General features: G+C 41.0%; 1 protein-coding gene across 3 annotated transcripts in view; it reads right to left on the bottom strand.

Moving 5' to 3' along the window:
- Positions 1-7,116: 7,116 nt before the first annotated feature.
- The window catches only part of VDAC1 (voltage dependent anion channel 1), a 29,493-nt gene continuing 20,423 nt past the window's right edge, over positions 7,117-16,186 (bottom strand). For all 3 annotated transcript variants that reach the window (XM_089530268.1, XM_089530276.1, XM_089530286.1), the window contains exons 6-9: positions 14,329-14,556; positions 11,840-11,990; positions 10,168-10,225; positions 7,117-9,030 (exon numbers count right to left, since the gene is read on the bottom strand). In XM_089530268.1, coding sequence (XP_089386394.1) covers positions 8,939-9,030; positions 10,168-10,225; positions 11,840-11,990; positions 14,329-14,556 — 529 coding nt within the window. In that variant the 3' untranslated portion in view covers positions 7,117-8,938. The remainder of the gene's footprint in view (positions 9,031-10,167; positions 10,226-11,839; positions 11,991-14,328; positions 14,557-16,186) is intronic.

Genomic DNA, 16,186 nt, shown 5'->3' with positions numbered 1-16,186 from the left:
AGAGATTGTGGTTCTTAGATATCCTATTTTATACTTATTTAGAGACCAAACAATCTGCCCTGTATCAATGCCCTGGTGGTGCAGCGGGGAGCCCTGGTGGCGCAATGGTTAAATGCCTGTACTGCAGCCACTCACTCACAAACCACAAGATTGTATGTTCAATACCAGCCAGAGGCTCAGGGGTGACTCAGCCTGACATCCTTCCAAGGTCAGTAAAATGAGTACCCAGCTTGTTGGGGGCAATTAACTTACACATTGTAAACAGCTTAGGGAGTGTTTAAGTGCACTGATAAACTGTATAGAAATGTACTTACTATTGCTTGCTAATGTCATAGAGGATGTCCAAAATATCATAGTTAAGCCAAATTATAGAGTGATCAGGAAGTGTGTGCACCAGCAGTATTTGACAAATACTTCAGTATTTGGTATGCGGCAATATTCTCAATTACATATTGCATGCTGGTCAATCTATGCCTCTTGTCCCATACTTCTAGCTCACCTGCCATCATGAGATTTTACATAGTTTGGTGGTGAGAAAGAGAAGCCATCACCATGCTACTTTCCAAGAGTGAGGAAGGGCTACTCTGGTTTTCATCGCTGGGGCTGCCTCCAGCAATCCTTCCCCATGCACTCCTGGTCACTGCTGAGACCTGGGCATCCAGACTCAGAGTAAAGGCCAGGAGCACACCCAAGCTGCGAGATTGAAATTTCAGGGAGAGTGTAGCCCCATCCAGCTCAGGCAGAGTCCCTATTCCCTGATCTGCCTTATGACTAACCAGGAGCACCTCTCTCTTTTCTGAATTAAGCTTCTATTTGTTTGCCCTCATCCAGTCCATTACTGACTGCAGACACTGGTTCAGTACAGAGACAGCTTCCTTGGAATCAGATGGGAAGGAGAGATAGAGTTGGGTGTTATCTGCATACTGGTGACACTGCATCCCAAAGTTCTGGACCTCTCCAAGAGGTTTCATGCAGATGTTAAATAACATGGGGGACAGAACAGAACCCTGAGAAACCCCACAGGAGTCCCCCAAAACCACCTTCTGAGTTTGACACTCCAACGAAACTGGAACTATTGCATATCAGTGCCCCCAAGTTCCAGTCCAGAGAGGTGGCCAAAAAGATACCATGGTCGATGGTATCAATAGCCCCCAAGAGATCCAGGAGAACCAACAGGGACACACTCCCCCTGTCCAGTTCTCTGCATAGGTCATCTACCAAGGTGACCAAAGCTGTCTCTTTCCCATAGCCAGGTCTGAAGCCAGATTGAAATGGATCTAGATAATCCTTCATCCAGAAACTCCTGGAGCTGGGAGGCCACCACTCACTCCAGAACCTTACCCAAGAATGGAATGTTAGAGACTGGTTGATAGCTATCCAGAATGGTGGGATCAAGGGAGGCCTTTTTCAGTAATGGCCTCACCACAGACACCTTTAGACAGGATGGGAACCTCTCTTGCTGCAGTGAAGCATTCACCAGTCCCCTTACCCACTCGGCCCGTCCCCCCTAGCTGCTTTCAAGAGCCAGGAAGGGCAAGGATCCAGTATGCGTGTGGTAGCTCTCAGTTCTCCAAGGATTGTGTCCACATCATCAGGCTGCACAGACTGAAACTTTTCCAATGAAACAGGACAAGCAGGTGCCAATATTACATCCACTGGACCTGTTTCAGCAACAGTATCCAAGTCAGGGCAAATCCAAACAATTTTGTCTGCAAAGTGCCTTGCAAATTCTTCACAGGCAGCTCTAGAATTGTCTTTATTTCATTCTTGTGGGACCACTCAGGACAGCTTTGCTGGATGACACTGTGCATATGCAATGGTGGCAGAGAAGTATAGTTTCTTCACTACCACAATTGTCATAGCATAGACTTTCCAATGAGCTCTAGCCCATGTTTGGTTGGACCTGCTCTGAGACTTCCGCCATCATTGCTCTAATCTCCGTCCCACTCACTTCATCACCACCAGCTCCTTAGTGAACCAGTGGTTAAATGCCTGTACTGCAGCTACTCATTCACAAACCATAAGGTTGTGAGTTCAATACCAGTGAAAGGGCTCAAGCTCAACTCAGGCTTGCATCCTTCCAAGGTTGCTAAATGAATAACCAAGTTTGTTGGGGGCAATTAGGTTACGCTTAGGGAGTGCTTAAGTGCACTGATAAGCAGTATAGAAATGTAATTGCTATTGCTACTTGCTAGTCATGTCCACTGTCCTGGCCATTTCTTTATTCCAGAGATCAGCCAGGGCTTCAACAGGATCACCTGCCAAGACAACAGGAAACTCCCCAAGAGCCTTCAGCCTCCTGGGGTGGACCATCTTAATTGGCCCCCCACCCCTGCTGAGGCGCTGAGTCCCAGTGAGTCTAAACCCTACCAGCTAGTGATCAGCTCATGACAATGAAACTACCAAGAGTTCCTCCACTCCCAGATCACTTTCATCCTGCCCAGAACAGAAAACACAGTCCAGAGTAGGTCCTGCAGCATGGGTGGCCCCAGATATCAATATCCAGAACTTGGGAAAAGTCCTTGGGGTTTTGGACTACAATTCTCAGAATCCCCGGCCAGCATGTAAACCATGGCTTTGCTGCCAAAGGAATTCTGGGGACAATAGTCTGAGAAGCAAAGGAAGTTACCATCAGTATTATGTGGAAATTACCATCAGAACTTCATTCAGAGACATCCCTGTAGTTCTAGAAATCCTCTGTTTTTCCAAAAGCTTTTGCTGATGTTTGAGAAACAGGTTGGGTCAAACCTACTCATCCTATCTTGGAAAACACAAAACCTAGATGTGTCAGAGCTGGATTTGGTTTACATGCTGTGATGGAGAGGCACTTTTTTTTTTTTACATAATTTGATACACTGTTGGAGTGAAATGGTAATGATGATGTGTTGGAAGGAGCATACTTGTTTGTGTAGAGTTGGAGGAAAGGGTGAACTGGGGAGCCCTGGCTGATCTCTGGAAAGAATCGTCCCTGGAGGGAAGAATTTCCATAGTGTCACGTTTCCATAATCTGTGATACTGTGGGGATAGTTCCATGGGACCATGCTAAGTGATCTGATGTGAGTAGGAGAAATGAATTGCTTCAGCCCTTTTTCCTACACGAGACCACTGCAACCCCTAGTCTGCTAAAGTCAAGAGGGGATGCTCTGGTCATTGAAAGTCCCTACTCTCAGTGATTGTCCCTCTCTCTCCATGCAATTCACACAAGTAAGAATTTCATTAGTCAAATGTATTTTTAGGCAGATCAAATCTTGGAAAAAATAGTGTACAAGCAAAGTTCAAATTATCAGTCTGGGGGAAAATAATATATTAGTATATATTTAAGAGAGATTGTTAAGAAATAGTACTTTTATTTTGTATCAGCATAATTTCAATAACTATTTCCTCATTGTTGACTCAGACTTCATGGTTTTGTTTTTTTACTGTCCCTTCTTGCCCCTTTGAAAACCTGGCAATGCTAACAAGAGATATTCTGGCCTGAATCCCAACCAGGGTAAACTCGTTGACTCATTTATTGGATGGTGAGTCAATATTTGCTCATATCCTATTTATTTAGTGAACCTATCCACTTTAGGACTATCTATAGGGTTCAGGCCTGCATCTACATTCAAATTAGAGAGTTCTAAACCCTACACTCAAAATATGTTCAGAAGAATTCTGGTAAAGATCAAAAGAAAAAGAAATTCTGCAAACACTTGCATTACTTTCAAAACTCATTACTAAGTGTTTTTTGTGGGTTTTTCAGGCCATGTTATAGAAGAGTTTTTTCCTGATGTTTCACGTGGCATCTGTGGCTGGCATCTTCAGAAAATGAAGATGCCAGCCACAGATGCAGGAGAAACATCAGGAATGAACGCTTCTAGAACATGGCCACATAGCCTGAAAAACCCACAAACAACTATGGATGCCAGTCATGAAAGCCTTCGACTCGTTACTAATTGCTTTTTTTTTTTTTTTTTTTTTTTTGTCATTGTCAAGGATTGTGAGAAGATACAAGCAAAGAAGGCATTTTTGGCCTTATTCAGACAGTGAAAATAATCCAGGATGAATCTGGGTTGAATCTCTATTGTTCACATGGATCTCAAATGCATCCAATTAATTGGGGGGGGGGGGGCTGCAAAAAAAAAACCCACTTAATCTGAGATAATCAATATTGGTGTTTTTCCCCAAGTTGTTGTTGTTGTTTAAGGTTTGCATTGTCAGCAATATGAATAACTGATGCAGATAGACTGGGGATAATTCGGGATTAAGCTTTGCATGCCTTGAACAAGTTTTGAATACATTCACATCATCAACTCCATGTTTATTCGAGTGCTGGCATGTGTGAGCAACCGACCTCCCAGAGATGTGCATAGATGCGGTTCCATAATGTGAGTAACAAACCCAGAATGCATGAGAGAGGTTGTTTGCATTGTTCTGCTAAAAAAAATGGCATCTGATTGACCTCTGAGGCACAGGTGAAGTTTCTTTAGAGGACTTTAGTAGACCATGGCCTGCATTCTGAAGAGATATTTGGAAGAGATGATAGTAATGCCAGCAATGATGGTGATGCCTGCTGCAACATTCCACTTTTCCCAGGACCCACAACCTTTTCAAAACCAGATGCTGACAGGTAGCATCCCAATACATGTGGTAGCATTTCTTGTGCTCATTAAGCCACTGTTGTGATACCTGCCTGTGGATGCAGTGCTATAGTTAACAAGCTGCTGATAAGCCACAAACAGTGGCTGGAAGCTGCACTTGGTGAACCACAAGCTGTGCAGGCCTGGTTTAAATGGTCATTCCAAGTCTATTGTTCAGAGAAGCATTCCCAGGCATTGCGTGATTATCATTTGCTATTTGATGTTCTTTTGTTGCCTGTTTATCGTACCATTTCCTGTATTGCTATGTATTTTATATGTATTATCCTATTATCTCTTAGATTGTACATCATAGGCAGGCTTACTCATATATTTATTGTTTTATGTACAGCGCTGTGCAAATCTACAGTGCTATATAAATAAATAATAATATTGTTACAATATTGAAGAGGAACAAGACACAGAACTCCACAAATGCATCATTCTGCCCATCTCCTGAGCAACCACTGAGACAATTCCAAACCACATTGTCTTCCAAGAACTTAATCTTAAACCTATTGACTTATATAACTGACAGTCTAGTTTGTAATTTGGGGGGGAGGGGGGGTCGGGCTGTATGGCCATGTTCTAGAAGAGTTTATTCCTGATGTTTCGCCAGCATCTGTGACTGGCATCTTCAGAGAATGCTGGCATGGAAGAGCTGGGTATATATATACTGTATGACCCTGGGTAGGGATGAGTGATCTCCATGTTAATCTGTGTATAGTTCTGTTGATGATAACAAGGCCTCATGGTGGGAAGATATGCAAAGAGGCTTAGTGTCTGCTTAATTAGTGAGCATTGTCTGCTGAGTCTAGTTTGTTTTTAGTGATTTTTCTTAATGTTCATGGCAGCCCATAGGATCTCTGACTTAATGTAGATGTGCATGATGTAAGAGTGGCTGAACAAACTAAGGAGTTTTGCACTGTGTTTATTAAATCCTGTGAATCGCTGCCATTTTGATTAATTTTTCTCCCAATGAACCAGTTTATTTCACAATCAAGCCTAACACAAGCCATGCATTTCCCCCTTTGCTTTGCTGAAAGATAAAGAAGACAAATCAGCAGCTCCACCTGAGTTAACACATCACAATAAAGAAACCAGAGTAAAGCTCTTTGGTTGTTTAACCACCTTTTCTATACATAGCAGCAGCCAAACACCAATACCAGCACACCAGGGTTCCAACAGATCCTTTGCTGTATTTTCAAATGTAAAATCCTCAGCAAAGGTCTTTTCTCAACCCAGTTACCTCAATCTTTTAATCTTCTGAGTGAACTTGGGAAACTTTTACAAGCAAAGTGGGTCCTTCTATTGGGCTATAGCCCTTCTCACGTTTTAGGCATGTGACTAGCTAGAGAACCCCTAAGTTACCATGGAAAAACATGCAGCTATCTGGAATGCCAGATCACTATATTCAGCCAAAGCTCTTCTGACAGACCACCTTCTTCAGTCATGCATCCAAATCCCTCACACATAGCCATGATGTATAGAACAAATGTTTTAAAATGCCCCCCTGAAGTTTAGAATCAGAAAGAAATCATTCCACAATGTTCTGGTCTTCTACCTTCATTTTTTGAGGTTAAGGGGCATGTCTTATGCTCTCTGATCTTCTCTGCACTTTCAGCCTCTATGGAAGAATTCAGACAATTTCAGGACTACTCTGATCTGTTCTGTTGCTGACCCAAGTTTGGATAAACTTTGTGCTACATTACTGCTTTCTGTAATGATTTTTGTGCTGGAATTTCTTGAGAGGGGGTTTGTTTTTGTGTTGTAGGAGGGATTGGTGGCTGTTAGGTGACTATTCTGCTGGATCCGTGTTGAGCTACTGACATAAAAACTATTTATAAGCATGAAACAGACATTGCCCCACTAACATAAGAGTTACCATTCTCCACTATTATTTCATTAGTCTAAGACAACATGCTTGTTCTTCCCCTCAAAGATCAAGATCTGGGCACATGTTAATCTACTGACAAATGAAAAACATCAGAGAATGGATACAATGTATTACAATCTGGAGAGATTATTTTGTATATAACATGAAGGTCAATCTGCTGATAAAAGACTATATATGAAATTTAAGAAACCATACACTCTCTCACCATACAAGAAGCTTACCCACTGTAACTGTAGTGCAAGAAAACGAACAAACCAGTAATGGAAAAGATTTGATGAAAAGTCTCAAACCCTCCTCTTTTCACATTCAGCCTCACTGCCTTCGCTCTGTTTCCTACCATATCTAAATCTTAAATTCTTCAAATCAGTGGCCTGCCTTTGTTACTATCTATAATACTCTGCAAATTCCATCAGCACTGAAAGCATCATATTTAGCAAAGAAAACTTTTGCATTTTATTACACTGCAAGTTCTACAATGAGCTGTTGTACTAAAACTGGTCTGTATCCATATTTTTGTCTACTTCAAAGGGCAAGGAGCAGTTCCACAAGATATTCTTGTGAATGTTGTACATAAAACAATGGGCAAAATATTTTTTTTGGGGGGGGGGGGAACAGCTTCATTTATATACTGCTTTGTACTGAACTAGCTGTGTCTAAGCGGTTTACAACTGTAAGCTAATAGCCCCCAATAATCTGGGTACGCATTTTAGCAACCTCAGAAGGATGCAAGCCTGAGTCGAGCCTGAGCCCTTTTGCTGGTATTGAACTCACAACCTTATGGTTTTTGAATGAGTGGCTGCAGTACAGGCATTTAACCACTGCGCCACCAAGCAACCAGACTAAAGGTATGCATAATTTTCCCTTTAAGGTACATAATTAATATGGTGTAATAAGCAAAAAAGTCTACATTAAAATCCCTGATTTGCACTAGATGAAAAGAAGAAAACATACGAGATTGGGTGTGTTCAGGGTGGTATGGCCATAGGCGAAAATGAAAAAGAAAACATGACACCTTCTGAAAACAAACAAAGGTGATGCATGTCAGAACTGGAGCCAATACAGGACCAATAAAACAGAAGAGTGACATATTAACATGCTCACTGGAACCCCAAAATTTGCAGAAGTAGATTCACTTTTTAAAATCAAATTTAAGAAGGGACATACACACACGTACACACACACACACACACACACCATGCTCAGTTAAGCATGCTCAGTAGCTATTGAATGTTGTCAACTGAGGGGAAAACATGGGAAGGGCTGGGAGAATGCAAGGGAGCATGCTAGAGGTAGGCCTGGCAAGCCAGTACTCTTGTTAGAAAATGAGCATACACTGTCAATATTTTGTTAGCAGCAACAATTTGTTTTGTTTGCACTGGAAAATTTACCAGGCCTATTTCTCCAGCAATGCCAAATGGAGAAAAAAAATACTCATCTAAAACTGTAAAGCAAAAAGCTACAAGAGTGTTTTATAAATACCCAGATAAGGATGCTAAATTGTTTAGGAAGACAGACACAACTGGAGATGAAGTTTCAATGTTTTATTCAAGTTGGGTTGTTTTTTTTTGTTTGTTTGTTTGTTTATCAGTATCCAGTACAGCATTTTAGGGTCTAGCTCCACACACACACAAAAATGGAAGACTGAAGATGTACCCATTAAAACTACATCTTTAAAAAAAGGTGGTGGAGGAGGAAAGGAATAGAGGATAAAATAAAGTCCATTTTGTTTAATGTAATGCCACTAGGTGATTACAATTACAAAGACTTCTCCCTGCCTATGGCTGTGTCATACAAGCTTTTCCATAATTAGTGCAAGGGAAAGGATCCACAACACAGGATGTGAATTTTAAGTAGTGTTGGCTTTATCACATCAAACTTTCTATATGCCAAGGTTAAACAATGTGAACACTCTAAAGCACTCCAAGGACAAGCTGTTGGTGTAAAGAGAGAGCTGTAGATGTGGGAGGAAAAACTAAGTAAGACTTAAAACAAGGATGATGTGTCTGCCTAAGCCTTATCAGACAAATTTAAACACTCCATCATAGAACAAAACCCTGATTCCTTCAATGACAGGAATATCTTTTTTCTGAGCACTATGCTGGACTGACATAGATTTCAAATGTGTATTCCATTACACTAGCTGTTTTCTTATGAAAATGTTAGAATCGGACCTTCATAAAATAGATGGTAAATATGGAACTCCATCAAGCAGCATTCCTCAAAGACCTAGAAGTGGGGGAAATATATTCTCATCTTCTCTGAGAAATACACATTGTGAAGCTTAGCCTTCTTTAACCAGTTTCAACATGACTGACATAAAGCAATAATTGCATCCCAGACATAAAACATTGAAAAGTACACTAAATTCGGAAGGTAGCTATACTGTAAAGTATGTCAGAATTAAGTGATGGAACAATCCCTTCTTTTATGCTTCAAATTCTAGTCCTAGACCTAATTTGTGGCCTCCTGCATTGACATTCTTCCCATCCAATAAAGCCGACAATGTCAATTTGATACCTGTGTAGGCAAACAGGAAGGGGAAAAAAGATAAAAGCATTAAATAGGAACACAAAGCAATTTCATACATTTTGATTTGCAAACACCTTAAGAACAGCCACTGTTAACAAAACTGTACCTCAACTCCCCTCTTAAGAATTCAGTTTTAATCCAAACCAATGACAGCATTAAGTCCTGATCATATTTAAGTGAAAGACTGGTCAACTTTATCTACTTTAGATTTAACATTACTAATAAATGTTCTTAGCATATATATTCGTGTATAAGTGGACCTCATGTATAAGTCGAGGGCAGTTTGGGGGGCCAAAATAATGGATTTTATATGACCCGTGGATAAGTCGAGGGTCAAACACTGGGGCATGTTACAAAAGATCTAAAGGGGGAAACAAAGAACCACTTCCCTCACTACATCTCCCTCTCTGAACGTCTCCCAAGGGTCACAGTATCAGCATAGAAAATGGGGAAATAAGCTTGGGCACATGCACACACACACCCCTTTGCCACCAGCATTTCCAGGCTCATGGCTTGCAAAACAGGGCACAAACCTCTCTCTTACTCCCTGCCTCTAACCCCAGCAGTTCCAGGCTCATGACTTGCAAATAAAAAGGCACAAACCTCTCTCTTTCTCCCTGCCTTTAACCTCAGAAGAAAGAGGCAGGATGATGCCATATACATTTCTCTGTGTTTGAAGGAAAATGTGATCCACCACACTGCCTTGTCTCTTAATATCACAAGATGACAATTTCCAGAGTGGAGACAAACGTGAACTAGTATTGTTTTGAAACAGATGGCTTTCTAGAAATTGCTTCTCTTTACCCACCCTGTGTCACTTGCCATCAACTTCCCAATACAGCCTTGTCATCTATCCAGGAACATGTATAGTTAAAAACTACTTTTTGTTTCACACAATTCAAAGAAAACCCTCTATGGCATAAGCATGCACACCTCCATATTTTCAGCATTAGAGCCTAACCATTTTTTAAGACTGCAGAGCCTTACAGAATTGGAAAAGTGAGTAGCTGGAAGGATTTGTTCACTATTCTGAACCCTCTGGAGAAAATAAACACACACACATTTATTAGAGGAAGTAATGTTTGAACTGAAAAGTAGAACTAAATAAATTCCATGTGCACATACCTGGCTTCAAAGTCTGAGTATATCCTAAACCAATCAGACTGGAATTATTCACTTTAGCCTGCAAAACAAAGTGAGTGTATGTTAAATACTGCTTTGTCAAAGTCCTTGTTGCATTGCAGATAGTACTGACAGTTTATTTGATCTGACAGAGGAAATGTGGAGTTTTGAATGTGTAGTTCTCTCTCATTCAAGTTTATTTAAGAGACTAAGGCCCGGACCAGACAGGCCCTTTAGCACTTCCTGGCGATGTGCTAGGGTTGCCTCGGGGTTCCATTTCCAGATGCCCCACAACCCTAGCATGTCACTAGGATGTCATCGTTGCACGGCACCGTATACACAGCGCACACAGCTGTGACGTCACTGCTGTGCACCATCCAGATGGACCCACGCAGGAGCGACGTGCTCACGCCACCGCCAACAGTTTGCAGCGGCATGGCTACACGGAAAAGAGAGGCAGCTCCCCGCCTAAGTGTTACTGAGATCAGTTACACATGTAAACATTCTGGAAATATTGAAGCCTTCCCCATTCAGTCTTGGAAACCCACTGGGTGACCTTGGGAAAGTCGCACTTTCTCAGTCTCACAGGAAGGCAAAGGCAAACAACTCTGAATAAATCTTGCCAAGTCAACACTGCTGGAAAATGAGAGAGGTACTCCAGTGTTCATGTGGAACAAAATGCATGTTAAGCCATGATGTTATAAAAAAAGTTTTTTATTTGTTCAGCTGATGAGTTTTGAATAAAACCTTCCTTCATGAGGTAATTCTTTTGTTTCTCTTTTTCTGTTATTGAACCCAGAGTTTCTAGCGTTAGATGAAAAACAACATTGACAACACTGGGACGAAGCACGCGGCCTCAGAGGGCCACCGCCATAGTCCCAAGCCATGCCATCCAGGAGTCCATCTAAATCAACTACTTTTTAGGCCAGCTTGGCGCACTTTCCAGTTGTTTTGGGGAGTTGTATCATCTAAACGCCATGCCCCCAAAGTGGCTGGAAGCCACTATATTTGGTCCATATCTTTTGGGCCACTGTGACAGGTTCACCTTAGGATCAGCATAAGTCAGAAATGACTTGAAGGCACACAGCAATAACAACAAATTGCACATGCTCCCACATCACTATGTAGCAGCAACAAGAACACATATGATAATCTGGCAGTGACCATTATTCACTACAGGCTACTAGGCAAAATACCAAATACATAAGAATATATTACTCTCTTTTGCAATATGGATACCTCCATAATAAATATGGCAAAAAACAGCTTTATAGTCCAAACATATCTATTTGGAAATAGGCAAAATGAAAGGTAGCACTGAGTGAACACCAACTGGGGATTTACTGTCAAAGAATCTCTTATTATAATGGAGTATTTCCTTAGGGTAACCATAAGATAGAAGTGACTTGAAGACACACAGCAACAACCAACAACTTTCATAAAAGTTTCTCCTCTTTTTTCTCAATGCTTGTTTCCTAGCTTTCACATCATGTGATAAAGAAACAATTTTGTGAAGCAAAAAAAAAAAAACTTCACCAGTAATGAATAAATATAATCATGAAAATGAATATTATCTGTTTACATCCTCAAAGTACTTTTGGGATTTAAAAAGTTAAGCAGACAATTTCAGTCGTGGACCAATCTCCAATAAAATGAATATCCATATATTACTCACTGAGAAAGATGCATCTGGGTCAAGTTGATATCTGGCTGCTATCCCAAAGCGAGTGTTGCTATTTCCAGCTGTCCAAGCAAGATTGACAGCTGTTTCCAATTTATCATTCACCTTCTGATAAATAGAACCTCCAAATTCTGTACCATCATTCCTAAACAAAAAACATAAGGTTACATCAAGAAAAAGATTTTTCATGATATACCATCCCTTAATACATTCAGATAATGTATTAAGCAGTCACAGGCAGAAAGCAGGACAACCCTGGTCCTCCAAACATGCCACGGTGTTGTTGTTTTTTAATTAGAAAATTTGAAAATATTTAGAATGATTCCTTGCTTACACTTTCAAGCATAAGAAGAGTTAGGTAAACCTTCAAAAAGTTGACCATGAAAACTCTGAGTGGCCCACAAAAACATCTCCTCTGAACCTGTCATTACATGAATAGTTTGCATAGTCAGTAACATACTGTTAGTGTTTTCACTAATGGGAGTTGCTGCAGCCTCCCAATTTCACTGACTATTGTAAAGGGAGGAACTTCCCTATCCTTATTTTCTCACATAATGATTTTTGGGGTGTGTGAGTGTATTCAATTTTTTTTTTCCTTTTAAGGGTTGTACCAAAAAAGCCCATCTGACATGCTTTGCAATAAAAGTATTTTGCACAAAAGGCAATGTTTTTGCACAACCCTCCATGAAATTTTCACACAAAAAAATCCCAAAATATAAAAAATAATTGAAAAATGTGCATAAACCTCTCTTAACCAGCAAAGAGGTAATTTTTATTCTAGTATGTGAATGATAAGAAAATGAAGTACAAGGGAAGCTGCTTAATGGGTTTGTTTGTTTGTGTGTTTGTTTATGGTCATGTCACATCTTAATTTCCCAGGATCTTTGAGGGCAGCATCTTCATCTTTAGGCATAACTCCACTCAGAAGGCAAGGCTGCTAAAATAGCATCTATCTATAAGGGGGAATCTTCAGGAAGATGGAAAGCAGAAGTGCTGCAATATAGTCAGGGCTCACTTGCCTTGTGAGGGAGTAGCCATTTGGAGCCTTTTTAATTTGCTCTTTGATCTTTTGCTTCAAGAAGAAGGGGAGGACTCTGCTAAAGAAGACTGTCCAAACCACTTAGTCTGGTTTCTCAGATGTGAAGATCTCCTCCCTGTCCTCGTGCTTTATGAACAGCTGATCTAGAAGTTCAGCATATGCTTGAAGAGCAATGGTGGAGTTCTCTTGGCTTCAGTCAGTAGTATTGAGATCTTCATCAGGGTAAACAGGAGCAGGAGGGAACCAGGCTGAACAGTCCAGCCTGTCTCTACTCCAATTCTGACACCTCCCCACAGCAATTTTCATATGCTCCACAACAGGAAAAGTTTGATCTGAACTTCGCATAGCTACTTCATACAGAATTGCCCGGCAAGCATGGATTTCTGCTTGTTCATTTCACTAGTTAATACTAAGCTCAGTGAAGGGTGGTGACTCAGATATCAGTGGGTGCCCTAACAGAGGGAGCCATGAACCCAGCTACACAGATGGGGAGATAGGATAGTTCCAAGTTTATACTAAACCCATTAATGGATTCACAATGCCATTGACATTGGAGCCACCAGCTAGGCTAAAGGGCCCAAAATGTAAGGGCTCTTTCACACCACAAAATTATTCTGCTATATTTTCACTCTAACTGCCATGGCAACATTCTGTGGAATACTGGGATTTTCAGTTCAGGAAGGGACCTTTAGAATTCTCAGCCAGAGAGTTCTAGTGCTTCCCCAAACTACAAACCCCAGGATTCCACAGAACAAAGCCATGGCAATTAAAGTGAGACAATAGTGCTATATCTGTATAGTATGGAAAGGCTTGAAGTTAATTCATAAGGGGAATGGGAGAGTTCAGTAAATTCGAGAAAGTATGGTTTAGTGATTCTGTTACTTTACTGGCATAAGAGAAATAGCAAAGATTTTAATGGGTGCTATCAACAAAGTGGCAAGTCACTCCAAATCCTTCTGTTATCCCCACTCTAAGACTGGCATGAAGGAAAGATATTCATACAGGCTGTTTCTTCAGTGTATCTAGTTTTGATTAATAAATATAGACATCACTCACTCATAATCATAGTGAAACCAAGATCTCTCATAATCTCCATCCTCTTTCTCATAAAGAATTGCTCTATGTTCAAGGTAATAGGGACCTTTGGGGAAATGTCTTTTAAACATTGGGATGTACCATTTCTTGCTTCTTGGGTCCCAAGGCAAAGGGGAAAGTGGCATATCAATAAAAATAATATAATAAACATGTATTCTAATAAATGAAGGCGCAATTTTCTACTACCCAAAACACATACTGATTTCTAAGGAACCCACATTATGGATGTCTTTCTCCAGGGCTTTTTTTTTTTAATGAAGAATATGTGTGAAAATTACTTTAATCACTTGAGCTACTTAATCATTTTAAATACATTTTCCCTTGGTTTAAAAAAAATGCCAATACTTACACATTGGTGTGAAGCTGGAACTCATCTGTCTTATAACCAACAGCAAAGTTGCTCTGAGTTACTCTGGATTTGGCTGTCTCAAAAGTCATTTGGTAACCAGCTAGCCAACCTTCATAGCCAAAGACAAAGGCACCACGTATTGAAGGACCGGCAATGTCAAAATCCATGTCACAGCCCAAGTTGATATGTTCCCGCTTGTATCCAGACTTGACTTTAGCATTTTTCTTTCTAAAATCAAAACAGTATTTTATTCTTTTTAAATTATGCATGGTCTTTAAAAAAGAAACACATCTACTACATGTTTATTAGGGTTTTTTAACAGATGCAAGTCAGGCAACCTGACACTCTACCTGCTAGTTTCTCCAATCCATATAGCAGCATGACAAAACATGTAGCTCTCCAGATATTGTTGGGACCGCAGCTCCCAGAATCCTTCACCATTGGCTGGATCTGATGGAAGCTGTCTTCCAACAATATCTGGAAGGCCCTAGGTTCCTCACTCCTGCTAAACCTGTTAAATGTTTCACTTTCCTCTCACGAGCACAAAATTTCTGTCACACACAGAAATACCCCATTCAAAATGAACTATACACTTAACAAGATGCCATCTATGTTCCAGTCAGCATGCACTGGAATGACTGTCTTGCTATTATATGCCAAACATACTTGTTCTGGGCCCACAGAATGTGTTCACCTTGCAGATCATCTATCACAGGGATTTCTTGGCAAGATTTGTTTGGGGGGGGGGGGCGCTTTCGCCATCCTTGTGAAGCTGAACGTGTGACTTGTCCACCATCACCCAGTGGGATTTGAACCCTGGTCTTCAGAGGGTTCTCCAACACTCAAACCACTACACTATGCTGGCTCTTGACCTCAACTAGCAGCTTTATCAGAAAGCAAAAATGATACTGACAGGGTCGGGGTGGTGGAGAACACTGGATTCCCACTCTACAGCTCTCTGCAGGCCAGACAGTATCAGGAGACTCTGCCACAGTCCCTGAGTTCTCTGGCTGAAGCACCAAGTGGACTCCCCCCCCTCCCAAGACTGGCTTTCCTTTCCCCCATTCAGAGATAAGTCAGAGGGAGTACAGCTCCTGCAGCCAAGCTTGAAAAAAATAGCAGTTCCATCGTAATTAGAACTCTGCCTTCATGTTGGCAACCCTAGCTGAGAGCTTTTGGCATTGTTCTCCTCTCCTCCTGCCCAAGCTGGTAAAAGTAAAGGATACCAAGTCCTCCCAACCTCATTTTGTTTCCCAAAAGAGAAGAAGAACAGGGCTGGCATTCAGTGACCAGAAGTTACATGGATATACCCTCACCAGTGGAAGGTCAGCTGGGCAAGGGGTTTTGGAAAGCTCTACTCTCCTGTATTAAAGAGACTCACAGAGAGGATTAATATTTCAACTAGTTATTAGAGTAGCTCAAAAATGAGGGTGCCAAAGAAACAGTTTCTGTTTCCAGCTAGAGCTGCATATTTTGAAGCATTTCTGGCATAAATGTTTGTCTTCTGATACCGAATTCAACCCACGAAAGTGAGCACTAGTAGTCTAGTGGCATATCTTAATCTCACTTACTTGTGCTGGAATTTTAATTCTGAAGGGGAGACAAAACCTCAGAGCTCAACAGATCATGATACAAGCTTCAGTGCCTAAAAGCACTATCAGTAGCAGGCATTATGTTGCCTCACATTCTTATCAGCATGTTCACAGTACTTTAAATGAAGAGTGTCATTTAACCACATCATTAATTCAAGGGTCATTGGCTTCCCTTCAATTTCCTTGTGAGAAGACAAGTTTATCTGACCCAGCCAAACAGTTGTGGCAGGCCAAACTATTCTGGCACTACTCTGTCAAGTAGCCCA

Source organism: Sceloporus occidentalis, unplaced genomic scaffold, assembly GCF_023333645.1.
Source record: "Sceloporus occidentalis isolate IW3139 unplaced genomic scaffold, rSceOcc1.0.p SCAF_1, whole genome shotgun sequence".
NCBI lineage: Eukaryota > Metazoa > Chordata > Lepidosauria > Squamata > Phrynosomatidae > Sceloporus > Sceloporus occidentalis.
The sequence above is the reverse complement of the archived record's forward strand: the minus strand, read 5'-3'. Positions and strand labels throughout refer to the sequence as shown.